The sequence below is a fragment of the Zootoca vivipara genome, chromosome 1 (assembly GCF_963506605.1).
Source record: "Zootoca vivipara chromosome 1, rZooViv1.1, whole genome shotgun sequence".
NCBI classification, from domain to species: Eukaryota; Metazoa; Chordata; class Lepidosauria; order Squamata; family Lacertidae; genus Zootoca; species Zootoca vivipara.
Window position 1 is genome coordinate 99,330,321 of NC_083276.1, and position 27,963 is coordinate 99,358,283.

Sequence of the window (27,963 nt, forward strand, 5' to 3'; positions counted from 1 at the left end):
CATTATTTTGCAGGAAAGATTCAATCGCCTACCAGATCTTTAGTTTTGCACTTTTAAAGCCCCCACATAAACCTTCTGCCCTAGCCAACACAAGCAGATGGGCTTGGGCTGTGGCAGTGGCTACGTCACTCCTTTTGGCCCTGCTGCTTTCCAGCTGGAGGTTAAGATTTCTCCCTTTAGCTGTCACTAATGCCAGTTACAGATCTAAATAATAGTTGGGGTAAACATAATTTACATGGTGTGTACAAGCATGAGTGATCTTGCTTGACATTTATCTGTGCACCAAATGGATCTTGGATGTCTCACTCATGAAGCTAGAAGAGATAATCCAAGTTCTTTATATATTTACATAAAACATTGTACAGCATTGTCTTGAAAGCAGGGTAGAGCAAATCCTGTAAAGCAGGTATGCCATTTAAAAGGGGGAGGGGAGAAGCTTATAAACTATATATTAATCTTGTCAAAACTAAGTTTTAGTAACAGCTTGTTTTAGGTAGTCATGACATAAATCAAGTGAGAAGCTGCCAAAGGGTTTTTTTGCATTCCACTTCTTTCTGCACTTTAAGGTGGCAGAGATTTAGCCATTGTAATCAAGAAATGTGGAAGGGAAAATACAACAGACCTATTTACAAAATGTTGCGTCCAGTTCTTGTTAAAGTACTTGATTGCCACATATTTTGTCTCCCTTCACATCATTTGTGTAGATAAAAAAATTACTCAAGACACCCGGATGTAGATGTGTTCTGTATGTTGAAACAGATTTCTACATCTAGATATCTTGCAGTTGCTCTCAATTTGTGCAGGAGTGAGTTGTGTAAGAGATACTACCCTCTCACACAAACATACATCTTGTCCTTGAACTGCAGTGTTCAAACTCCAGTAGTATTTCAACTTCTTCTAAGCAGGTAATAAGCAAGCTTTTTTTAATTGGCAGGGAGATGGTGGTAGGGAGGGCTTGTCTTTAAAAATAGTTTTTTTTCAAATGTTGCTTTGAGTCACTGAAGTTTAATGTAAACATGAGTCAACAATAAGTTATTGTACCAAATGCCATATCGGAATTGTATTAAAAGGAACAGATTCAGAATAAAACCAGTCTCCATATTTCCAGCTAGACACTCTTGATTGGTAAGTGTCAGGGACTGGGCAGAGGAGGAATGATGGAGACCGCCTCCCCATCCTGACCCTTCCAGGGAGGAGGAAGAAGAAGACAGTATAGATTAACAACAGGGGTATGAGGGAGGTCACAGCTCAGAGGCAGATGAAGGGGAAAGCTGGGAAATCATAGGAGAGCTAGAGCAGCACCTGGCTGACATGTTGTCATAAGAAAGTGTTCCAGACCCTCCATCTCCCAAAAGCCGGCAACCCTTAAAAGTAGGAGAGCAAGGAGCTTGAAGACAGAGGGCACTTAGCAGCACCCGTAGAGGAGGTGATGATGGTGATGAATGAGGAAGTGGGAGAGATGGGGGTGGAGATTTACTTGGGACAATGCCGTTATCCAAGAGGCTGGGTTCTATAGCCTCTCTCTGTAAAGATTGTAATAAAAAAGGACTGTAAGAAACTTTTAACTCAGAAACTTTGGCCTTCCAGATGTTGCTAGACTACAGCTCTCACCATCCCTATTCATTGCCCATGCTTACTGATGCAGGTGTGAGTTGTAATTCAGCAACATCTGGAGGGCCAAAGCTTCCCCACATCTGTTCTAATTAATCTTATTTTTCATCTGCTAATCTTTATAGCTTCCCCAGCTTCTTTGTTATACTCACACAAACATATACATATTCAAGGTATGATCTCACTCACAAAGTGGACCGAGCAATCAGTGCTGTTTGTCCTCTAGAATTATTAAACCGCATTCACCATTTAGAGGTCACATCTCCAGAAGAAATATTAGATGAGCTAATATCATGAGCACATTGAAATCCAGACAACAGTAGTACTGCAAAGCAAGGATCTATTTAGTGAAAGTGAGATGCTGTGAATGATGGACTGTAGTGGCGTTTAGATAGAAAAAATGTAAGTTGATTCAAAGTGGAATGGGCAAGCAAAATGGTGTAAATCTGGACTTTAAAGGGTTTAGTCAATCTAAATCATTGTGCACATGGAGTGATATCTGCAAGTAGAAGGTCACCCCAACATGCTTATTGTACTACCCCAAAATATGCTGTGGACTGTTGCAGAAAACCCAGAGCACATTGTGCCTGTGTGTGTGTGTGTGTGTGTTGTGCGTGCACACGTCTGCATGGGAGGAGGAGAGGGAGGGAAAGTTCTGTTATGCTCATGGAGCCGTGCTACAGTGATTTGGTTGGATACCACACCCAGTTAAGAAAATATCAGTAAGTAGCAATCTGGTATTGTGCGCCAATGATCAGGAACAATGGTTTTGTATATTTAAAACCCTTTAAAACTGCCTTACATATTAAGCTCTAAACGGTATACAGTGGTACCTCGACTTACGAAGGCGATCCGTTCTGTGGCGCTCTTCGGAAGTCTAAAACTTCGGAAGTCGAAGCGTCCATTTTGCGCATGTGCAAAGCACGATTGTGCGCATGCGCAGACCACATGCGCCGCTTCTGCGCATGTGCAGAACACGTGTGCGGGAAAAATACTTCTGGGTTAGTGGACTTCGGAAGTCGAAACCTTCGGAAGTCGAGGCATTCAGAAGTCGAGGTACCACTGTATATTTCATTAGAAGGAGCAGATGAAATACCTTAACATTGCCTGTTCTAACGCTTGACTGGAATTCAATGAATCCTTCTGAAAATTGCTCAAATACAACAACAACAACAACAACCATAGTAGTAGTAGTAGTAGTAGTTTTATTATTATTTGTATCCCACCAATATGACTGGGTTGCCCCAGGCTCAAATAAAATGCTTGCTTCTTCTAATCTCAATGAGACTCCATTATTGTCCTTCTGAATAACGAAGGCCTGTGAACAGAACCAATTTGGAAGTGTGAATAATATTTACACCTCTGTTATTGCTCATTTTAAAAAAGGATGCTGATGAAAACAAGGAGAACGTCAGTAATATAGATTAGATGGAACTGGTTTTGTGATTTAGGCTTTTTAAAAGCCTTTAAAGCTTTAATTAAGAAGTTATCTTCGTTGTCTCTTATGTCTGGAAAATGTATTAGTGGTTGAATTCAAAGTAGTATCTTTAAAATGTAGTTTGAGTAGCTTTGTGGTTTAATGTTTCCCTATAGCCCTAAAATGAAATTGCCTCAGACAAATGTAAACTTATTCTTCTTTATATAATGTTAGAAGTGTTTATGTAAATTTTAATACATTTGCTCAAGCTGCTGACTAGTATACATTCTTGTACAAGCTATTGATGACTGAGACATGCAAAAATGAGCACTGTTCCTTATGACCCTTAGCAGGAAACAGTAGCATATAGAATGGAAGGTGATGAAAAGGGCTAATCACCCCTTCTATCATTTATAGGCATAATAGCTTGTTTTTCCCCTACTGAGCAGCAAACATTTTCAACAGATATTTTCCCCCTTCACAAGTGAACCGTGCCTGCCCACATTTCATCTTGGCAACTTATGAAAGTCTAAAAAAACACTTGAATTTTTAATATACGTATTTCCAGCTTAGGGAATATTTTGCATTATCCATCAAAAAAGATGAGCATTATCCAACATTAGGCATGCTCAGAGTAGACTCATTGAACTCAGTGGAGTTAAGTAACTTAAATACATTAAAATGAATATATCTACTCTGAATACAACTTACTTGGATATTGCCCTATATTTTTAAATTAAATTTTTAGAGGACTATTGCTATAGTCATATACATGTTTGCTTCTCGCTGGACAATAACCTTGTCATGGTAAGTGGGCTTGCATGTTCCTATGATCCTTGTGAGTGAAGCTGTTGGGAGTCTCATACTCCCAGTAGGGTCACCCAAGACAGTAAGATCAAGGGGCAGGAGCTAGACAAAGAATGATCCAAGAAGTGCTCAATGGCAGAACAGGCAGAAGATAACAAGCGGTATGTTACAACAGCTGTGAAGGCAGATGAAGGCTACAGCAGATAAGAATCTACTGGTCGTCGTGATACTCATGCCATCGGAATACAGTGGTACCTCGACTTACGAAGACGATCCGTTCCGCGGTCGTCTTCATAAGTCGAGGTTTCCAGTTGTCGAAGCACCGCTATGGCGCAATAGCGAAGCGTGATTTCACGCTTCTGCGCATGCGCCGACCGCGCACGCCGGGACAACTTCGGAAGTCGAAATCTTCAGAAGTCGAAGCCTTTGGATGTTGAGGTATGACTGTAGAGCCATACTGCGAAGAATCTGCATTGGTCAGCGCATTGATCTACACACATAAAACAAATTCACACACAGGCGTCTTCCAAAAACCCACCCCAATCCAACAAAGTCTCATGGTGATCGGCAAATGGTAACGGGGGCAGAACTGTGAAATCTGGAACCCCCTAGTCAGGGACCTGCACATGAGTGGTGGATACAGATTCAGCTGTTCTGACTCGAGGAATGAGGCAATTGAGTAGCTTGGCAGCTGTATCCACAACTGAGCAGTCCTGTTTAGGATCTACTCTGCTCACCCCCAAAAGGGGAAGGGGCTAGAAAAGGTGCCCTAAACATAGTCTGCCTCCCTTTTTCCCTGACTGGATAACAATGGCTCTCAAAGTGAACCATTCACAGTGGGATCAGGTGTTAAACAGGGATGTGTTACCTTCATTGATGCTTGGACACGTGACACCATTTCAAATCAATGATGGTCTTGACCAGGCACCCCCAAACTTCGGCCCTCCAGATATTTTGGACTACAATTCCCATCATCCCTGACCACTGGTCCTCTTAGCTAGGGATCATGGGAGTTGTAGGCCAAAACATCTGAAGGGCTGCAGTTTGGGGATGCCTGGTCTTGACTTTGGCATGACAACTCCAAACTCTCAAATTGTACTATCCGTTTAAAAATCATACGGTAGCATTTTTTGGTTTCTACAAATTTCTGAGCAGCACAAGACTCTCCCCACTAGTAGAATAAATGATACAGAGGAACTGCCTCAAAACATTTATTTATTTTTTGCTTAAAATTTAGAAGTTCATTGTTCATTAAAGTTCATTGTTGCAAATACATGCCTTTAAACAAAATATAGAAATGGGAAATCATATGCTAGTGTATAGTATTCCTTTCCTTTCACTGATGTTCTGAGTTAAGTTAGTCTTATCTAACTGCATGTGCAATGGCATTTGAGCTTCTAATGTCCCCAGTTTGCCCCTTTCATAGTAAACATTAGGAATTGTCTTTAAAAAAGAAGATGTGATATATGGCATGGAAGAATCTTGTGCTAATATTTTACCACTGATGCTACAACCCATGTTAAATCTCTTATTTTTGGCATTTATATGAGCAGGCACTGTTGACTAAGCTTGGAGTATCATGTTGACTTGGATCCACTAAATGACAATACCGGTATCAGGTACATGGAATTTGCTCCATGTACATTTATATTTTGTATTGGAACTTGGGGAACGTATAGCTTTTGTGTGATGTCTAGCGTGATGTCTAGCACCCAACAAACTGCTGAATAGAAGCCTAGCATTATTATTATTGTTGTTGTTGTTGTTGTTTAGTCGTTTAGTCGTGTCCGACTCTTCGTGACCCCATGGACCATAGCACGCCAGGCACTCCTGTCTTCCTCTGCCTCCCGCAGTTTGGTCAAACTCATGTTCGTAGCTTAGAGAACACTGTCCAACCATCTTGTCCTCTGTCGTCCCCTTCTCCTAGTGCCCTCAATCTTTCCCAACATCAGGGTCTTTTCCAAGGATTCTTCTCTTCTCATGAGGTGGCCAAAGTATTGGAGCCTCAGCTTCACGATCTGTCCTTCCAGGGAGCACTCAGGGCTGATTTCCTTAAGAATGGATAGGTTTTATCTTCTTGCAGTCCATGGGACTCTCAAGAGTCTCCTCCAGCACCATAATTCAAAAGCATCAATTCTTCGGCGATCAGCCTTCTTGATGGTCCAGCTCTCACTTCCATACATCACTACTGGGAAAACCATAGCTTTAACTATACGGACCTTTGTCGGCAAGGTGATGTCTCTGCTTTTTAAGATGCTGTCTAGGTTTGTCATTGCTTTTCTCCCAAGAAGCAGGCGTCTTTTAATTTCGTGACTGCTGTCACCATCTGCAGTGATCAAGGAGCCCAAGAAAGTAAAATCTCTCACTGCCTCCATTTCTTCCCCTTCTATTTGCCAGGAGGTGATAATAATAATAATAATAATAATAATAATAATAATAATAATAATATCAGTATTAAGTACAAGTACTTGTATATCAGTATTAATTAATATACTCTTGTTTCTCTTTAGATAATAATAGTAATGGAAAAACCAAGAAGTTCCTTTCTCAGATGTTTTGCCTTTTGTTACTGAGAGAAAGGGAATAACTTGCTTTTACCATACTTTTAACACTGCTGATATATTTTTCTACACTTGTCGGTACTATGGTGAATTTTATATCTGTATTTTTGGCATAGTTTTCATAGAATCTATTACATCATGAATAAGTGTTTTTTTAATTAAATGAATTGTATCTGTTTGTTAATTGGAGGGCTATCTCAGGAATATAGTTGTATATTGGGTTCATCTTACAGGTAGGTAGTCGTGTTGGTCTGCAGTAGTTGAAACAAAATAAAAAAAATCCTTCCAGTAGCACCTTGGTCTCTAAGGTGCTACTGGAAGGATTTTTGTTTTGTTTTGTATTGGGTTCATCATTAGTGAATGGGTACGACGTTTTTCATGGGGAATCTTTTGTGTAGATAAGAAAGGTAATGGTGGCAGCATTTTTAATGGCTTTCTTGGATTTTCCTCCTTCAGCCAATCTAGCCTTTGTGCATAAGAATGAGACCTGCATCTACTTTGCTGGGAACTCTCTTGGTCTTCAGCCAAAGAAAGTTAAGACTTACTTGGATGAAGAACTTGACAAGTGGGCTAAACTGTGAGTAGTTCCTAGTGACATAAATCACTAACTGTGCTTTTTTGAGGGTAAAGAAAAATGGTTTTATTTTGAAAATGAGCCTGAATATGATGATATTCTGTTAAAATCCCCTTCTCATGGAAATACAATGAATATTCAGTGCTTTCCCAACAATATACTGTTTTTTGTTTTGTAAGATATGAGCCATAAATTAGGAAAACAAGAAATGGCTGCAGTAACCCAGGTGGCGCTGTGGGTTAATCCACAGAGTCTAGGGCTTGATGATCAGAAGGTTGGCGGTTCGAATCCCTGCAACGGGGTGAGCTCCCGTTGCTCGGTCCCAGCTCCTGCCCACCTAGCAGTTCGAAAGCACGTCAAAGTGCAAGTAGATAAATAGGGACCGCTCCGGCGGGAAGGTAAATGGCGTTTCCGTGTGCTGCTCTGGTTCGCCAGAAGCAGCTTTGTCATACTGGCCACATGACCCGGAAGCTGTCTGCGGACAAACGCCAGCTCCCTTGGCCTATAGAACGAGATGAGCGCTGCAACCCCAGAGTCAGACACGACTGGACCTGATGGTCAGGGGCGCCTTTACCTTCTTTTAACCTTTAACCAGCTCACATTGGAAGAATCCTCCTCAGCTTACAGCTATTTGCCTAATTGTTTTTTAACTGTCCTAGTTCAAGTCTTGCCTATTGTTTGTATGTGTGTAGTTGTTGCTACTAGTGTATGTGATTACCTCATGCAATCCTTGTATCTGTCTCATAATTGCTGTCCTGATCTGTGCATTTCAGGTTGCATACACCATATATATATATGGTGTATGCAGCAGCCTGATATATATATATATATGATATGATATATGTGTATGTCCCAAATAATCATGGAAATTGTAGTAGTTCCCACAAGTCTTTAGATGTCCTTCAATAGGTAACCTGGTGCCTATTTCAGCAGTATTCAGATTGACCCTTTGCTTGGTCAGTCCTAAATCTGAGACACTAGAATAAAGACTATTGCTTTGTAGCCTAAAACTTTTGAGATGCTTGTAAAATTCACATTCTGAAATCTGAAATTTGCATTTCAAAAAATAAAACAGAGTTGTTATAAGGTCTGTCATAAACTCAGAATTTGGTTCAGTTTCAAAATCTGAAATTGTGGGACTCCAGGCATGCAATCTTGCTGTGCTTGCAACTAATTCTTTCTTTTTTTCCTTGGCCCCTCATTATTACTAAAATCAGCCACTGAACCCCATTTACTAGTCCCACCAGCATTTTTCTGTCCATGGTAAATTCTTCAAGTGGTTTATTTCAGTTGCCCATATTTACACTCCTCCCAGGAGAAATGGCCCTAGGAAGGTGGTGAAAGATGGAAGGATGGTAGAGTGTGAGTAAGCAGGGATTGGTGGCCATAATTAAAGTTCAGGAAGGGAGAATCAAGCCTAGAGAGTTAGGGCTGTGCTGGGCTTAGGTTCATAGCAGCCTGAAGAAATCTGACTTTGCTGTGTAATAATGCCCATTGATTTCAATGGGTCTGTTCTGACCGTGACTTAGTTAGATATCACCTACTAGCAGTTCAATCCTACATCTTTCTACTGGGGAATAAGCACAATTGAACACAATTGGACTTCTGGGTAGACATGCCTATGATTGTGTTATAAGAGGGAAAGAGTTGCCCTTACCTAGTCTCTTGTTAAAACAAGAGAGTTGCAATTAATAATAAAAAGGCACCTGCTTTTTTAGATAGCTGTGAAGGAAGAAGGAGTGAATAGGAGCATATGAACTTCAGTTAGCACTTCTTTCTGTTCATTTAGCACAGCTCTGCAGTTTTGCCAGCCATTTTAAGAAAATGCAATCCTGTCAATTTTTCTGTGATTATTGTAGTAGCTCAGGGAAATGGCTGACTTCATTCAAGAAGTTAAAGTTAAATAGCTCTCTTCTCCATTCAAAGGGACCAAGAGAGGTAATATTTCATTTCTCACACATTAACTTTGCATTTGTTCATTTTCCATGCATCTGTTTGCCCTGGGTACAATGAAAGAATTTTATACTCAAGATCGGTGTACTTAAGTGTGGTGATAATAGTTTGAACAAAATTCACTGCAATCCAAGGCATTTATTTTCAGGGAGCATAAACAATTCCCCCCTTCTTTCTCAGTTTGTGGAAAGAAGTAAATATGATTCTGTATATCTTATATGTATCTGTGTTCCATTACCTTTCATGAAAAAAGGAATACAGTTTCTGCCTTATCTTTGACACTCCTGTAACAAAATAGACCCATCACACCTACAACATGTTTACTCTTCAGTGCGGGCTTACTGCCAGGTAAACTGTGCACAAGATTGCGGCCTCATAATTCTCCCTTGCTTGGGTCTATCTTCACTCTTATTTTTATATACAGAATGAATGCCAATAGTTATAAATAAAAGAGATGATTATTGTGTTTGGTCTAGAAAACTACAGTTACAACAGTGTGGACAAGCAGTGCTCCTTTTCAATGTTCCAGTCAGCTAGTCAGCCAGCCATGTCCTTTTCCATGGTTCTCCAATCAATTATTCCTGCCATCTGGTTTTACAGCCCCATTCCAATCAGTCAGCTTTTTGAGCATGCTCATTCCTCATTTGGCTGGTTTGGGGCGGGGGCAGGTACTTCCCCCTTAGTAGTTTTTTGGCATGTCTGCAAACTTTGGAGTTGCTTGAAGCTTGCTAATATATCCCTGCTAATATGTTCATGGTGCTGTTTTGTGTACAAAAGTATCAATATTCACCTCTGAACTTTGGAAACAGAAAGACTGATATTAAGTAAGATTGTGTGCTCATACATGTACACTCCAGTCACACCCACACCATACATTTAAAGCACATGACCTCAAAGAATAGAGTTGTTCCATCACAGAGCTACAATTCCCAACAACCTTTCCAAATTATATTTCCCAGGAATTGTGGGGAAAGCCATGTGCTTTAAATGTGTTTTAAATATATAGTGTGGATGGGACCAATTGTAGATAAACAATAGTTTAGATTGTGTAGATAAGACAGTTTCAAAAATATAAACTTAGGCCAAAGCAACTGTAAGGGTGTTGTTGCGGCTACTCTTGAGTAACAATGTCCGAGTCTGCTCTGTCTTTAAGAGTTTTATTGTGCATAGTATTTACAGTGCAGATAGCCAGCCCCCCCCAACCCCCCCATGACTTCTCATTAACTCACAGAATCCGGGAGTGGACGTTTCCAGCTACGGGACCAGCATAAGAGTTTGGGTAACCCGAAACGCCTCCTCCCGACCTTACATTTGGTGGTGTGTCTTAACTTGGGCTCCGGAAGGGGCTGCCTGCTCCCCTCCATTTCTTGGTCCTGGTGGCGCAAGGGCTCTCCAACATCGCTGAGCCCTGACACCTCCGTCCTGCTCACTTCCTGATTCCCCTCACCTGACCCACTGCTGCTGATCTCACTGGGCGAAGTGCTGGCCAGCAAGAGGGGAGGAGGCTTCCTGTAGGAAGGCTCCCTGACAGCAACGTATTGAGAAAATATTAGAAGTAGATAAAAAGGTAAAGGGACCCCTGACCATTAGGTCCAGTTGTGACCGACTCTGGGGTTGCGGCGCTCATCTTGCGTTATTGGCCAAGGGAGCCGGCGTACAGCTTCCAGGTCATGTGGTCAGCATGACAGAGCTGCTTCTGGCGAACCAGAGCAGCACACGGAAACACAGTTCACCTTCCCGCTGTAGCGGTTCCTATTTATCTACTTGCACTTTGGCATGCTTTCGAACTGCTAGGTTGGCAGGAGCTGGGACCGAGCAATGGGAGCTCACCCTGTTGCAGGGATTCGAACCGCCGACCTTCTGATCGGCAAGCCCTAGGCCAGGGGTCCCCAGACTTACCGAGCGGCGGGCCGGTGCCCGCCGCGCCGCCCGCGCGGTGGGCCGGACGGCAGGGGAGTGCGCGCGCAGCGGGCCGGAGGGCGGGGGAGTGCGCGCCCGTGCGCATGCGCACACGCACACGGGCGGAAAAAAATAGCTGAAAATCGCTTGTGCGCATGCGTATGGGCCTCCCCCGACCCGGAAGTGCACCAGAAATGACCTCTTCCGGGTCGGGAGAGGCCTGTACGCATGCGCACAAAGGATTTTCGGCGATTTTTTGCCGATTTTTTTGATTGTCGCTGCGCCGCGCGCCGTGAGAGCGGGCGGCGGCAGCGGGCGGCGGGGGTCGTCGCGGGCCGGATTGGAAGGCCGATTGGGCCGCATCCGGCCCGGGGGCCGTAGTTTGGGGACCCCTGCCCTAGGCTCTGTGGTTTAACCCACAGCGCCACCTGTGTCCCTTAGAAGTAAATAGCAGCCTGTTATTTCAGAGAAACGAAAGAAAAGAAAATGTCATAATAAGGCCAGACCAAAATAGAACAGCAAGGGAAGAGCAGCTTATATTTAGAAAAGTCAGTCCCCAAAATCCAGTACAAATGCAAGCCTTTCAGAAGGCTAAAGACTTCTGAAAAATGAACTGGAAACCTTTTGGTCCTATCTGAAGGCAGTGCCAGTCTGCCGTGGCTGAAGGTTGCTATTTCATGGCTACTTACTAGCTTTTAGAGCTACTGAAACTGGCAAATTAGGATTTTGCCGTGTTGAGGCAGAGAAGACTGCAAGAAAGCAATAGAGGCAAATGAATGTTATGCAAATTTCTGTTACTTTTAAGAAATGCAGTGACTATAATGTTTTACTATAACATCTATCTTACAGTGATTTCAATTTGTTAATGAGGAGCCTGATGTGACAGTGTTTGAAAGTATTCTGTTAGAAAGGGGTACAACATCATTGTTTTACCCTGTATCTTATAAAACACATAGTTTTTCATCACCAACACTACCCCCAAGTTATGTTTAAACTGGTATTCTGCTGCCAAGATCAGACCTTGGATACTATTTATGCTTTGAAGAGAAACAAACCACAAACCCAAGTACAGATGGCACGCCAAGACATGTAGCATGTTGCTTGTGGTGCCGCCAGGAGTGGGGGACAGGGTCAGAATTTTGGTGCACTATATATCAGCAAATTGCTTGTTTATATTAACTATGGTTTCACGCAATGTGAAAACCAGGCCTAGGTCATCTATCCTTTTGCTTTATGAAATTGGTTAACATATCATATTGATCATATGCCTATCAGGTTGGGAGTTGGGAATAAGTGAGGGCTGAGTCTGATATACGGTAAAACTAATTTGATATAGGTGTGTTTTAGGGTGCTATATATTATAAAATTTCACAGCTGTTTTCAGAACTTTCAATCTATAGTATGCCCAGTACTTCAGAATTGAGTACATAGAAAAACTGTGAACTATCATCTTATGTAAAAAAAGAAGGTAGTGAAAACGGTTTAGTCTAGATTAAATATTAATCTATGAGTCACTAAAGAAATACTTCTGCCTATGTAATAATTGAAACGTTTCATTCAAGTGACTCAAGTGCACCTGTTTCTTACTCTCTTTTCTTTATGTTTAATTTAGTTACTTGGGTTTGGATTTATTGTACACAGATTTTTTCCCATTGTAATAATAATCACATTGAAAAATCTGTAATAGCTCATAGGAATGTTACATAAAATATTTAAAATGTGAGATCCTTTCTGTTGGGGAATTGGCAGAGAACGAGGAAGTTTAACAGTGAATCTTGTAAAATGACAGAGCAAATGAGAGGATTCATTTGCGGGCACTTTTCTAAATCCTACTAAGTAACTGAGGACAAAGATGTGTAATATAAAAAGAGGACACACCATTAATTTTCTAGTACATTATTTAGCCAGGTTTTGCCTCTGAACTGAGAAATTAGCCCGTCACCCTTTCCTGCCAGACCCATTGCACTCTTGTACGCTATCACCATTTCATCTTGCTTCCTGGAGAAGCAAGTTACCTGACATAGAAGAGACACGACTGTTTTGCATTGTAGGCCCCTGGCTGCAGTTCACTTTGGCTGCATTCACACATAATGGCTTACTGTAGTTTACTCTGAACTTGATTTACTGTGACTTTCAACCATTCACAGTTCTATTCCCTAGCTGTTCGCTGAGTGCTGTTGCTATTTTTTGTTTCTCCTATAACAAAGCATGAAGATGACTCATTAGTATCTGTCCCGTGTCTGTTGACTTTGTTTTGTTTGTGTACAATACAAAACTACAGTAGACTGCTTGTTTGCTACAGGTGCATGTGGTGCAATAAAATTATTTATTTTCTCTTCCAGCTCCACAATGAGTGTTGCATTCTTGATATTAGGACTATACCAAAGGCACATATATGAATTTTCATTTGTTCTCTCTTTCAGGGGTGTTCATGGTCATTTCACTGGGAAACGACCTTGGGCTTTAGGGGATGAGTGCATTGTGGAGCCTGTGGCTGATATTGTAGGTAAGAAAATATTTTTTTTGGAAAATATATCTTTTTTTCCCCACTGTTTATGTAGCACTAGAAAAAAAGTCAGACAATGGAACTTTTCTTCCAAAAATTTACCATTGGTTTTTTTTTGTTCTGCTCTGAGTGCTTCTCAGTAAGTATGTGAAGTAACTGCATTTTAAAACTTTGAACTGAGAAGATTTAATGCAGACAGTAATATATGAGCAAATGTATGTCTTGAAACTAATTGCAGTATGTGGTTCTGGGATCGTCATAAACTATTTGGTCTAATGCACGAAACCAAAGAAAACTTGGCACCCCTACAAATGTCACCATGAATCAGTGATCATTCCTTTTGTTTACAAAGCAATAGCTGCTTGTTACATGATAATGTCTTTAATTGCTGTCAAGGAAGTCAATTAAAAAAAAAAGAATTAATAGTGCAGAAAATGATGAAAATTAGAGTTGATACTACCTGTCAAATTGTCTAAAGAATCTTCATGGAAGGGAGAGGACTTGGGATATAAATGAAGTAAACAGTGGAGGTGTGAATAGTGGTGCCACTCCTCTGCAATTATGCCTCAAGCAGCAGTCACTAGATGACTGTAACACTTGAACAACCATTTTCCCCAAAGCGATCACAAAAGCAATGGATGCAATACACAGGGTAAGGGTTGGCATTGCTTATTCTCAAACATAATTATTTTACTATGAGTGATATGAAAATAAATTATCCTCTCAATAACAGTACTACCTTGAAGGAAACATGCAAGCATACAGATCAAATCTGAGGTGTATATTTACTGTGCAAAAATGGATTATACAGAAATAGACACTATTGCGGGTAGCCAGTGTGCCCTTCAAATGTTGTTGGAGTCCAGCTCCCACCAGTGGGAGAATTGCCAGTGGTGAAGGATGTTGGGAGATGTCCAAAAACATCTGGAGGGCCCCATGTTAAGTACTCCTGCTTTACCTAATATCTCTATTAGTTACACCCCCAACAGCACATATGCGTGTGTGGGCCTCTCTATTAATGAAATACTATATAAGAATTCATAGAATCATAGAGTTGGAAGGGACCCTGAATGTCATCTAGTCAAATGCAGGAATCTCTATTAAAACATCCATGTCTTGGAAAGTTTACCTTCCTTCATATAACTTTATGGATTTGATGAAGTGGACTGTGGTCCATGACAGCATAAAACATAATAAAATTGGGAGCCTTTAAGGTATCAGAAGACTGCTTGTTCATTATTCTAATTGAAGTTCTTCATAACATCTGTGAGTATTTCCAGAGAGGCACTGCAGTGCTGCCTCTGGTCTCATATCTTGTGTGTGGCCTTGGCTGTCCTTCTCTTGTGCTTCTGCTGCGGGGCTGCTGTAAGATGTGAAGGTGAATACACTAGTGAGGGGTGGATATGGAATTCAGTAGCTGGCTGCAAAATCTGGTTTTTCTGCCTCTCTTTGGACTTCTTGCTTCAGCTAGAGAGTCAGAACTTACCTAATGTTTGTGGCAATGCATGCCACACACAATTCTCTTCTGCGGGGTTGCCATTCTGTCTTTAGCAAAATCTTCAGTAACGCCACGGTCCACAGTGTCCTTTTTAAAAACAAATGGGGTCCAGAAAATAGCAATGCAAACCAAGAGGAAGGGAAGCTAGAGACACAGAACAACATAGCAACAAACAAAGCAATTACTGGCTGTGAATGCAACATGAGAAAATTTAATGTAAAATCTGCTAGACAGCCAATAAATCTGTTTTACACTTTCTTGTTCACCTTGGTCAGAAAAAAAAGAATCTTGTTATTTTTAGATCTGGGACCCACATTTGCAGTCAAATATAACATTTTCTCAAGGAAAACAAGAAGAGTTTGTTTGTTTTTAAAAAGATTTTTTTAAGCTTTGCTCTTTCAACTACTGTATGCCTTCAGCATTCAGACACTTTTTTTAAAGTTTGAAAATTACTTTGCCTTTAAATACAAGTGGAGTTTTAGAACTAATAGGAACATACTCTATTCGCTGTCACACAGCTTATGTCTGCTCAGTGAGGCCCTTCTGCCCATTATCCACCAGCTAAGTTTTCCATACCCAACACTTAGCTGCCAAGTATCCCGTTTTTCGCGGGAAACCCCTGGATTTTAATCCGTTTCCCTCTGTTCTCCCAAATGGAGAAAAATCCTGGAAATCCCCTGGATTTCCTACCTGCCAGGGAGCCTCCATTTTGGGTGCCACTCTTCCCATGTGTGGGCACCGGAAATCGGGCAGAGCGGCACCAGAAGTCGTTTCTACGCATGCCCGGCAGCCATCTTGGTGGTGGCCGAATAGAGGCGGCCGTCACCAAGATGGCCGTCGCCATGCAGCCACCACCAAGATAGCCGCCAGGCATGCGTAGAAGTGATTTCCGCTGCCGCTCTGCCTGATTTCCAGTGCCCACACATGGGAAGAGCAGCCCCGGAAGTTGCTTCTATGCAACATCCAGTGCCGCGCCGCTGCTGCTCTCGCATTTTTCAGCGGGAGACCTGGCAGGTATGATCCAAAACAGTAGATCTCTATGCAGAAGCCTATTTGTATTCTCTTTGTTGGGGAACCATGTTTTAAGCTCTCTATAAAAGAAACTATGAAGAAAGATCTTCACATCCTTAACCTGTTTTGCTTTGCTTTGGGCAGTATTTCATAGGTCTGTTGCACACCAGGGACTATTAAGTTTGCTGTCATGTTAGTGCTATCATGATCTCTCCCTCCTCGCTTGCACAGGTAATCCCCACACACACCTCAGTGGCTGTACAACTGAATTTCAAAGTGTGGCATGGCATTCAGCTTCTAAGACTTAGCATTATTTTATTGTGGGTAAATTTCACTTTATTGATTTTGCCACATGTTAGTGAGTTGCCCCCCTCCCCAATAATGAGAAAGGAAAACAAATTGACTTTTCAAGAATTCCAGATTATGGTCCCATTATGTTGACAATCTCAACTGGTTAATGACTACATCATTTGCCTTTAGGTAAAAAGAAAAAATGCAAAAAGGATAAAATGCAAGATAAGCCACTATTAAAATATTACCCATCCAGCATAGTATTTAAGATGGATATGCATTTTTTCCAGTAACAGTGGATGCAGTTACATGGAGGAAAAGAAGGGATTTGTGTTCCTGTGGTAGGCTTGACAAGAGAAAATAAACTGAATTTTTAAGTTAGTTTTTTATGCTTAGCATTTTATGGAGGAGGAAGAACCGCTGGAGCTTGTTCTATCTGTAGAACAAAAAGTGAGTGTTGTCTTGTGGGATTTATTCAGGAATACAATAAAGGCAGTAAATGGTTTTTCCTTTGGGCCATTTAAAGGTTTATGACTCTATAACACCTTGCTTATTAAATGAGCATACCTTTTTCTTGTTAAATGAAGACTCCAATAGTAAATACGTTGTGAAATGCAGAGTCAAGGTCACCAGAGACCCAAACTCTCACCACCCCTTTCCCCCATTCATTCCCATATTAAGCAACAGAACAGGAAAATAAAAATTTGTTCTTTTTTTCCACAGCATGTTATTAATATATTGCAACCTTGGCAGTATCACATTCTGATGGAATGAGATTAACTGCATCGCTCCTTTTTAGGCTTGTGCTGAGAGAGAATGTATACTGAGCTGTTTTGCAGTAACTTTGAATTATAAGACAACTGTCTTGTCTTGTGTTTTTTTGAAGTCTTGCCTTCTTTCTTTTTTTCCAGTTCAGTTCTCCCTTTATTTTACACACATGTTGCACTAATGCAACTGCTGTACTTTCCAAAGTTATATTGGAAATAGTGGTTGGCGCATCACAGGTCATGCTTTTTTCCATTACAGAAAAGATTTATCAGGAAGGACGTATGGGGGGTTTATGCTGTCCAGGATATATGGTGCTGAGTAATGAGTTGGAAAGAGCAAACTTCATTTTGTCTACTGGATACTTGTCTTTGAATATTGTAATAGATTAATTGGATCACAGAAACATCATTTCCGAAATGCAGTGCAGGCTATGAAGGATAACGATTTTCCTAGGGCACAGATAAGGCTTGTTTTGTGGGCACCAAAATCCAATAAAGAAAAGCTTTTAATAAATATATCATTTACAAGAGTCCAAGACTTACATGACAAATGTGGTGTCATATTCAATATAGGATATTGGCATGCATCTAAAGGTGAACTGCAGATTAACCATTTAATTTTGGTCTGTGCTTTGAACAGCAAGTGAACTAACAGTAGTTATATTTATACTCTGGAAATATTTTGGAAGTGGATCAGTCAGGTTGTAAAAGCACCGGGATTTAGGGCTTATGTTTCAGTACCCTATCCATAGAGTGGAGTCCCTAAGATGGTTGGTTAGCATCTTGTTGGCATCTTGTACGCTTCCTTCTGGCAACTCCTCCAGCCATGATGGTGCCAAAAGGATTGCTCTGCTTTCCTTTGGGCCACATCAGTGAGGCAGAGATGAGGGTCTTGTTGTCTGCGCAGCCCAGGACCCCCATACATATTGCCCTGGCTTGCTCCCCAGAGAGGTCATTTTGGTGCTGCTAGTGCAGCAAAAACAACACAGCAGGCAGCAGTTATGAATCCAGGGCCGTCTCGAGCAGGTCGGGCGCCCTGGCGCTGAGGCGTGGAGATCGCTCCAGCGCCCCCCCCCCCAGCACGGTGCCCCGCGCCAACGGGACTACACCTAGAGCCGGGCCTGTATGAATCAATGGGCTTTGCAGCCACAGGCACTGTGATTCTCCAGAGGTTTGACTTCATCCCTGGAGGCACACTTCATTGTCTCTTGAGACAGACAGATGACAACAAGTGTACTTCCAGGACCATTACTTTCATAGGCAGAATCCGGCTCAGCCCACTGATGAGCCAAGTTGAAGCACCCGCCTTGAGTGAAAGAAGCCCTAGACACAATGCCTGCCTCACACCTACCTTATAGACCTGCCACCCATCCTGCTGTCTTTGCCAGCAGCGGAAAAACTGCACCACAAGTTGCATCTTTTATTGGTGAGATCTCACCAAAATCTTGTGAGATCTCACAGAGTGCATGAGATCTCGTGAGACTTCAGCGAGCTCTTACCACGCAATGCAGGTAGCAGAGGCGTGGGAGGGGCAGAACACAGCAAAACAGGACACGCCACCCCTGGGCAGAATTGTATAGACTTGCAGGATCTCTCTTGGAATAGAAAAGGCAGCAAAGAATGCTGATAGCAGTTATCTCTATGTGTCTGCACACATGACTAAAATCTACAATAAAAATAATGGCATTTAGCAGTAAATGTTCTCTTTTATGGAGTGTAAGCAACAGCAATGGCTAGCACACAGTCTGTGTGTAAATAGTGAGTTTTATTCCAAATAGACAAAACAAAGGCAAGTAACCACAAGAAAGACTGCAACTTCCTGCTCAAGACCACTAGTTAATCAGATGATGACTCATCTAGCTCTCTAGCGTGAGTCCACCTCCTTTTATTCCTACGCTCGAACAACGCCCTCTGCCTCTCTCTCTGTAATTGCCATTTCCTCTTATCCTGTAACCCTCCCCTCCTACGTTCCTGTAACTTTAAAGAACTAGGACCAGACTCGGACAAACTCTCTTCTGAGGTTTGAGTTATTCCTGCCATTTGCTCACCCCTCCCAGCCAGTTCCTTTATCAAAGCAAGCCTCCCTTCCAGTTCCGGGCTATCAGCCAAGTCCGACAGCTGAGCCTCATTAGTTATCGGCTCTAACCTAACATCATCCCCCCCTCTAGGGGCCTCCTCTCCTTCCTCCCGCCTCCGCACTTCCTTACTTGGGGCGTTATGAGATACCTCCCACCATTCTCCCTCTTCACTTCCCCAATAACTGCAACCCGGTTGCGACTCTTCTACTTCTTCCTCCTCTTCAAACCCACCATTCACTTCAGCTTCCCAGTCTGCCTGTTCTGCCTGCTCCTCTACCCAACCCCGGGGTTTGGGTTTATTAGGGTACCTATGGTGAAACTCTCTCTGCAGCCTAGATGCATGTATATCACTCGCATTCACCCATGAGTTCTCCTCTGGTCCGTACCCTTTCCAAGCCACCAAATACTGTACCCCCCTGCCCCTTCTACGAGAGTCCAATAGCTGAACCACTTCATATTCCGGTTCACCCTCCACCCAGATGGGCAAAGGTGGTGGCTCCTTCCTCTTCTGATACCGGTGTCTTGGCGTTACTGGCGATAAGAGTGACCGATGGAACACCGGATACATCTTCATTGAAGTCGGTAAACGTAACTTATATGAAACAGGATTTATTTGTTCCAACACTTCGAATGGCCCTACCCGTTGCGGCAGTAACTTCTTACAACGTCCCTTGCTCGGCCAATCTTTAGTGGATAGCCAAACTTGGTCCCCTACCCTTATCTCCTTGCCCACTTGCCGGTGTTTATCAGCTTCTGCCTTATACAGAGCCTTCGCTTTTTCTAGCTGTTCTCGCAGAATACTGTGCAACGCTTCCATTTCTTCTGCGAACTGTTCAGCTGCAGGCACTGCCAGTCCATCTCCCTGACCTGGAAACACCCGTGGATGTCGCCCATGGCAGGCAAAAAATGGCGTCTGCTGTGTAGAAGCATGCACAGCATTATTATAAGCAAACTCAGCCAACGCTAGTTTCCCAACCCAGTCATCCTGTTGATAATTCACGTAACAACGTAGGTACTGTTGCAACGTCGCGTTCGTCCGTTCGGCCTCTCCGTTTGTCTGAGGATGCCGAGCCGATGAGAGGCACACCTCCACCTTCAGCAATTGCATCAGTCTCCTCCAAAACTGGGAGGTAAACTGCGTTCCCCTATCAGACACAATCTTCTGCGGCAATCCATGCAATTTGAACACATGTTCTATGAAGAGTTGCGCGGTCTCCTGTGCCGACGGTAATTTCTTGCAAGGAACAAAGTGTGCCATCTTGGAGAACAGATCTACTACCACCCAAACCACTGTCTGTTTCTGCGACTCGGGCAAATCAGTGATAAAGTCCATAGCAATGCCTTCCCACGGTGCTTGTGGTGTGGGCAGTGGTTGAAGTAGCCCGGCTGGTGTTTCGCGAGGTCTTTTGGACCGTTGGCACACTTCACATGCCCGGACATACTCCTTGACCTCCTCCTGCATCCGTGGCCACCAAAAATCCCTTGATACCAGACGTTCCGTCTTCCACTGCCCAAAATGTCCTGCTGTTGGACTGTCATGGCATTGTCTCAGCACCCTCGCACGAAGCTCTCCCTCTGGCACATAGAGAGCTTCCCCCTTGTACAGCAGCCCTCCTCTCTCAGTAAACTCCTTCCCTTGGACTTCCCCCTTACGTATTGCCTTCCTCTTCTCTTGAGCGAACCCATCCTTCTGCGTTTGTTGGAGAAAGTCTGACCGTTCTAATGCCGTCGTTGTTGCTAGCTGCAGTTGTTCGGGGCTCAGGATCAATCTCCGTTCTAACCCGGTCTCTATTTCGGAATACTCCGGTTTTCGGGACAATGCGTCCGCCCGCTGATTCTGAGCACTAGACACATACTTAATCCGGAAATTGAACCTGGCAAAGAATTGCGCCCACCTAATCTGTCGTTGGTTCAATTGACGAGCCGTCTGCCAGTACTCTAGGTTTTTATGATCAGTGCGTACCTCCACCTGATGCTGCGCCCCTTCCAAGAAATGTCGCCAAGTTTGTAGAGCATCCTTTATTGCCAACAACTCTCTCTCCCATATAGTATAATTTTGTTCTGAGGTCACTCCTTCCAGCCGTGCTAATCTTGCCTTCAACTCTTGGTTCTCTGCCCAGAGAGCTTCAGTATTATCTTCTAACTTCATCTCCATTGCTGTTGCGCCGACTGATAAATCCCCAGCCGGTTGCTGCTTCCCCTTTTCTTCCATTCTTGCTTAAATCCACATGCTTCCCCTTCAGCAGCAAGTTAGATGAGTCATGCTGTAAGCAACAGCAATGGCTAGCACACAGTCTGTGTGTAAATAGTGAGTTTTATTCCAAATAGACAAAACAAAGGCAAGTAACCACAAGAAAGACTGCAACTTCCTGCTCAAGACCACTAGTTAATCAGATGATGACTCATCTAGCTCTCTAGCGTGAGTCCACCTCCTTTTATTCCTACGCTCGAACAACGCCCTCTGCCTCTCTCTCTGTAATTGCCATTTCCTCTTATCCTGTAACCCTCCCCTCCTACGTTCCTGTAACTTTAAAGAACTAGGACCAGACTCGGACAAACTCTCTTCTGAGGTTTGAGTTATTCCTGCCATTTGCTCACCCCTCCCAGCCAGTTCCTTTATCAAAGCAAGCCTCCCTTCCAGTTCCGGGCTATCAGCCAAGTCCGACAGCTGAGCCTCATTAGTTATCGGCTCTAACCTTTTATGGAGCATATGTGCTGTTGTTCTGCATACAATTCAATATATTCACATACTGCATGTCTGATACATGCAAAATCCAGAAGAGAGATGTAGCGCAGCAGTGTGGACTACTATTGCTTTTTTATACCTGGGAATTTTTCTTTTTCTTTAAGAGTAAAACTCTGGACAATTTACCATACGTTTGTGTAAATCTGGTTGGGCCGATTTAAGAAAAGACAGCTACATATGCATGCTCACCACATGCAAGCAACATGGCTGTCCCTGTTTAGAAATTGTAGAGCTCAATCCTCCTCCTCAGCAGAGAAAACTGAAGTAAATCCCAGGAAAACATGCAGAGAAGGAGAACCTGAGAACCTGTTGTTGTTGTTGTTGTTGTTGTTGTTGTTGTTGTTGTTGTTGTTGTTGTTGTTGTTGTCAATCTCCATCCATTTTTCTCCTTTGTGATTGATCTCCTGGTTATCTCCCTTGCAACTGCTAGAAAAATGAGCAGCTAAGAACCTTTGATAGAGAAAAAAGTTGATAAAAAACAATCCAGCCAATAATGCCTTCCTCTTTATGACTTAACAAACAACATCAGAGACAAAAGCTTCTTAAAATGCTTGCATATTTTTCTGGTTCATGTTATTTTCATCTAAACCCTGGTAATGATTTTTTTTCTGTGTCTGTGTTCTTCTATTCATAACATGAATTTACTCATCTTTTTCTCGCACCATATTGACTAACAGGAGTCAGAGAGCACCTTATTGTTTCTGGTGTATTGGAAAAATCCATTTGTTGTGCTGCTGATTCCCATTAAATTTCATTTATTTTATTAATTGCCATAAAGCTCAGAATCCATGACCAAAATGCAATAGTTTAACCGTGTTCCCATCTTTGCACCATTTGTCTTACAGACCACCGTTATGTCTACTATAATGAAGGTTTGAATAATTGTTAGGCAAGTCTCTTTATTTTTATTAAGGGCACATTTTTGCTTGGCATTACAATGGCCACTTTAAAAATAGATGATTGCCCCTAAGACAATTTAGGCCTTTATATTGGAGATATATTTAATAGGCAAAGGCACACTAGTGCCGAATTTGACCAAGTTGTTAATGATAGCAACAAATCAACAGGTAGATTTCAAGGAAGGAAGTGTTACGGCTTCATTATCTGCTTTATTTGCCACAACAGAATGGTAAAAATAAATATTTCCCTGTTAGAATGGTGTACTATGTCAACAGGAGAACTTTTTTTACTTAAATTTCTCCGTGGTGACACATCAAACATGTATTTACATCTCAGTCATTAGGGAGACATTAACTGCAAGCCAATGTCATGAGGTTTTGCACAGCACTGGCACAGACCTTGCACAGGACAAAAGAAATAAGGAAACATCTGCCTTATTGCTTTTCAGGGGCTCATAAAGAAGAGGTAGCATTAATGAACGGCTTGACAGTTAATCTGCATCTCCTAATGGTAAGTCATAAGAATTTCTTTGCTAGATATATCTTGATGAAGAGCTTGATGAAGGTATTATTTGTCCAAGAGCATCTGATATTGAAAACTACACTGTCTGTGAACATAAAGATTCTATTTTAGTTGTCCTTTTATTTTAATAATTTATATAAATACCACAGTTTCTAAGCAATGTATACTAGGAATACTGGAAGGATAACAAAGGGATAAAGCATAAAATAAATCAGTTAAAATTAACCATAAAATTAGAAAAAAGCTTGCTTACTTAAAATCATGGGTCTGACTTCCATGGATCTGTTGAATGCCCTTTTAAAGTCTTCTAACCTAGTTTTCAGCACCATATTTCAAAACAATGCATTCTGTAAGTTATAATGTAATGCATTATAATTTAGGTGTTGTGTCAGGGTTACTTATTTTTATAGCCCTAAACAGAGTTTGGGTGGCTATCTGTCATGTATGATCTAGTTGAGATTCCTGCATTGCATTGGGGTCCCTTCCAACTCTATAATTCTTTGATTCTGTGATTATATGGTTCTAAACCCGTGAGGCCATAAAATCTTTATAAGGGATGGCAAGTGGTCTTCTAATTATCTGTGTGCAATACTTAGTTTACAATTTACAGCTTACCACAATTATCCCTAATGTCAAAGCCCCAGTTTTTCATTAATAAACAGGGGCGTAGCCAGGATGAAAATCAGGGGGGCAAGGGGCGGGTCAAGGGGCGTGGCCAAGGGGCGGGGGAGGGGCCACAACGGGGCAAATAAAGCTCCCTTTTCCCTTGCCAGCTTTCCCTCCTCCCGCCCCGGCGATGGCGGAGGGGGAGGAGGGGATCGGAGCAGCCCGATTTCAGGCTGCTCCGACTCCCTCCTCCCCCTCCGCGATCGGCAGGCACGAGGGGGCGCCAGGATCAGCCTGATTTCGGGCTGCTCTGACTCCCTCCTCCCCCTCCGCGATCGGCAGGGGCGAGGGGGAGCCAGGATCAGCCCGAAATCGGGCTGCTCCGACTCCCTCCTCCCCCTCCGCGATCGGCAGGGGCGAGGGGGAGCCAGGATCAGCCCGAAATTGGGCTGCTCCGATCCCCTCCTCCCCCTCTGCAATTGCCGGGGCAGGTGGAGGGAAAGCCCCAGAGTCGCGCAAAGCGGTTGCCTGGCTTTCCCTCCGCCCGCTCCACAGCCAGCCAGGGAGACGGCACCGGGCGGGCAGCGGGGCAGGCTGGCCAGCGGCCCTGCTTCTAGGGGGGCAATTGCCCCCTCCTGCCCCCCCTGCCTACGCCCATGTTAATAAACATATTAATTGAACAGTTTGAATTGAAACAAGATCATGCCACGAAGAGAAATCAGGTTGGAAGCCTAACTGCAAAGAGCCCTTTGCTGCTGTGAGCATCTGCAGGGCTTTCATGAAACTTTTCATTGGCTACCTTGTTTACACAATAAGGTTAGTGCATTCCCAACCACCCTGCCCTATGAATTTCCTCTCAGAGTTCTACCCACCTACCTCACCCTTTTCAAAGCACTATCAGATGCTCACTTCTGTTACTTGCTTCTTAGGCTTCCATGTGCATTTCTAAAATGATATTTTGACTGCTTTCCTGACATCTATCAGAAATTGTTGTAGTTCCGAACCACTTATTTGCCAAAAGGGTATGGAAGTAAATTTTCAGAGGTCATTGGCAGAGGCAGAGCAAATATATTAGATGCATGACCATCAAAGGTGGGGTCTGGGGGATAGGGAGGGATAGGCCCTGGTGTGTGTACCCTGAGTATGTCAAACTTGTTACTGTCTGGGTCTTGCAGTCAGTTCTATACTGGTTACCAGCTTAAACTAAAGAGTTGTTTATTGAAGTAGCATACTTGTGAGCAGTGTATGAGAGCCATAAATTCATGTGAGATTGCAGTTCCCCTTTCATAGAAATAAAAATTTGCAGGTCCCATGTTGCACTACCCATGCTAGTACACTACACGCACCACCAACACATCACTGTCACTGAGTGAGGACTAGAAATAGAGAATTGTTGGGATTGAAATCTTTATTTTCCAAGTTCTGAGCAGTCTTTCTATTGCAGATAGAGATAGATGTCCATTAAACTTGTATGTCTGGAGTTAGGATACAAGTTTCAGGAAGTATTAGGAGCCCCGAATTGTTCTCCTGCTTTGATTAAAATCCAAGTCAGAAACAAATTCCCACCCTACCCAGCAAACTTCCTTCCCTGGCAGCCTCTGGTTCTTTTCATGCTTTCAATTTACTTATGTAGTGCAGACACATTTCAGCAACACAAGCAGCTGTGGGGAGAAGGGAGGCTGGAGAATTTAGCCACCATGACTGCGTGCAGAAACCATTCATCTTGTTCCTCCATCAAGTTCCAAAGAACTGGGTTATATCTTCTTCTTCTTCTTCTTCTTCTTCTTCTTCTTCTTCTTCTTCTTCTTCTTCTTCTTCTTCTTCTTCTTCTTCTTCATAACCCAGCCACTCTGGGCAGTTATATATCTATTTCGTATTGGCATCCATAAATTTCATGACTGTATCTTGCACCATGTTGATGTGGCTGGTTACTTCTGAAAAAGTTGCAACTTAGGGGTAGGGCCACCTTAAACTAATGAAATGAATAAGTGTTAATAATTATGGACTAATAAATGTTTTACCTTTTTTGCAGTTATCATTCTTTAAGCCTACCTCAGATCGCTATAAAATCCTTCTGGAAGCCAACGCTTTTCCCTCCGACCATGTAAGGAATTAATTAATATTGCATAATATTTGTGTTATCCATTGTGACTTTCAAAAGCATACCAGGAATCCTGTCTCATTATTTATTACCTGATCCTCCTTTAGAAATAACAGGAAATCTGGACATGTACTCTTGGGCTTGGCATATTTTACTGATCATGCCTTTATTCTTTTTGTTCAAATAAAAACCTTGCACAAGGAAAAGATTGAATGGCCACATTGATTTATTAGTCTTTTTAAAGACATTGAACAAGCTGTTGGTCTAAATCAACAACAGGTTGTAAATGTTTTATTAATTCTTGTTTCTGCTTTACTTTATGAAACCAAATCAATACAAAGCTCACAACATTAACAGTTTTATATCCCTAGACAGATAGGGAAATGCTTGTCCATGGTGCTTTAGATTACTAATTCAAACATCATTTGTGTGCTATAAAATGAGACAATAGTCCATGCATCACAGATTGCAGCAAATTAATCTTCAGATTTGTGACTCACTGCTACTTTATCAAACTCTGTAAACACTCAGAAATTGATGGGATATTTGATCACTGAGGCGCTATAAAAATCTCTACAAATGCAACTCACATAGGGTGCAATTCAGACCCTTTCTGGGCTGCCAGACAATTAGTTGACATGACACATTTTTCCAGCTAATATTCCTTTGTTGCTCATATGTTGTATGAAATACAGACTTCTTCCTTCAATGCAGTGGTTTATTTTTGGGAATATTACAGCATTTTTTCAGCTTGGAAACTGCAGTATGTTACATTTTTCTTGGAAAATATGATGCACCAGCTAGGCAGCCATTGCAATTTGGAACACAAACACCAATGACATCACTGATGATTATTAAATGCTGTGAATTATACACATACCACATTAATTACATATTTTAATGCAGTGCCCAGTCTGCAAGGATTGGTGGGTTAAAACTAAATACAGTAATTGCATGTTAGGTATGTAACTGTTTATAAGTGCAAGAGGGAGGTTTTTTGCATCAATTTTATGTGGGAACTTTCAATCAAGATCAGAATCACTGTAGCATGAGGGGTGGGTTCTTTTTTTAACCCTTCCCCTCCTGCCCAGTCTTCTTCTGGTCCAGGCCTCCTGCACCTGTAATTTACTTTGCATGAATGGGTGTCTCCTTCACTTCAATGGGAACATTTCCCCCTCTGTGGAGTGCATACATGGGGTTCCCTACTTGGACTGGAATGATAGTGGAGGACAAAGAGTTCAAGTCCCCTACCCATGTAAGAATTTGGGATAGGGAGTTATGTATGCACTGACAATTTACTTTTTAAAAACCCTGCATTTAAAGGCACAACTGCATAACTAATGTTAGATGTTGTTTGAGCCATAGACAGATTCCAAGGCATCTCTGTGTCTCTGCCCCAGCCTGCCTTCAGCTAGCCCACCAATATGGTTTTGCCCTTCCGCCCCCACATGGAATTATACCTCAAGTTCTGGCAACCTCTTTTCTATATCCCAAGCTTTCTTAAGTGGCCCCTCCACTTCTCCAAACTTCTCTGTTTTAAAAGGGACACATTTTCCCCCTGCATTGGCATCACACCACTTCCTTGTAAACTTGGCAACCCCTTTTTTGCACAGACCCAAGGATCTTTCTTTGATGTGTTAATGTCCAGCCACTGTTTCATAATGGCTTCCACTCAACTAGCCCAGCCAGGCTATATTGCATAAGCTAAACTGTTTCGCCCAGTTCAGGAGAACTTCTGCAGCCTGTAATTCTCCTTCAATACCCCAAGTATTAGCTAAATTCTGAAATCCATTGTTTTTCAACATTCACAAACTTCCTAGAATTTAGTGAATGGTATCTGAAGAAGTGTGCATGCACACGGAAGCTTATACCAATGACAAACTTAGTTGGTCTCTAAGGTACTACTGGAAGGATTTTTTTCTTTTGTTTCCTAGAATTGTGAGGGCCTTTGCACCTTCAGACTCTGATATCCCAGATCTATAACAATATGAAACCAAGGCAGAGCTGCATTTTTGTGCTTTGGTCCCACACGGCTGAGGGCTGCATAGAAATAATACAAACATCCAGGGAGGGCAGATTGCATGGGTGTATTCCATGTAGTTGGCATTTCTCTCC

The 27,963-nt window shown here is 42.4% G+C and overlaps 1 protein-coding gene across 5 annotated transcripts in view; it reads left to right on the forward strand.

Moving 5' to 3' along the window:
* The window catches only part of KYNU (kynureninase), a 93,607-nt gene that overhangs the window by 14,389 nt on the left and 51,255 nt on the right, over positions 1-27,963 (forward strand). For 4 of the 5 annotated variants that reach the window (XM_035130853.2, XM_035130834.2, XM_060279553.1 and 1 more), the window contains 4 exons: positions 6,853-6,973; positions 13,246-13,328; positions 23,068-23,129; positions 25,780-25,851. In XM_035130853.2, coding sequence (XP_034986744.1) covers positions 6,853-6,973; positions 13,246-13,328; positions 23,068-23,129; positions 25,780-25,851 — 338 coding nt within the window. The remainder of the gene's footprint in view (positions 1-6,852; positions 6,974-13,245; positions 13,329-23,067; positions 23,130-25,779; positions 25,852-27,963) is intronic. The other variant, XM_035130873.2, reaches the window with a different exon arrangement.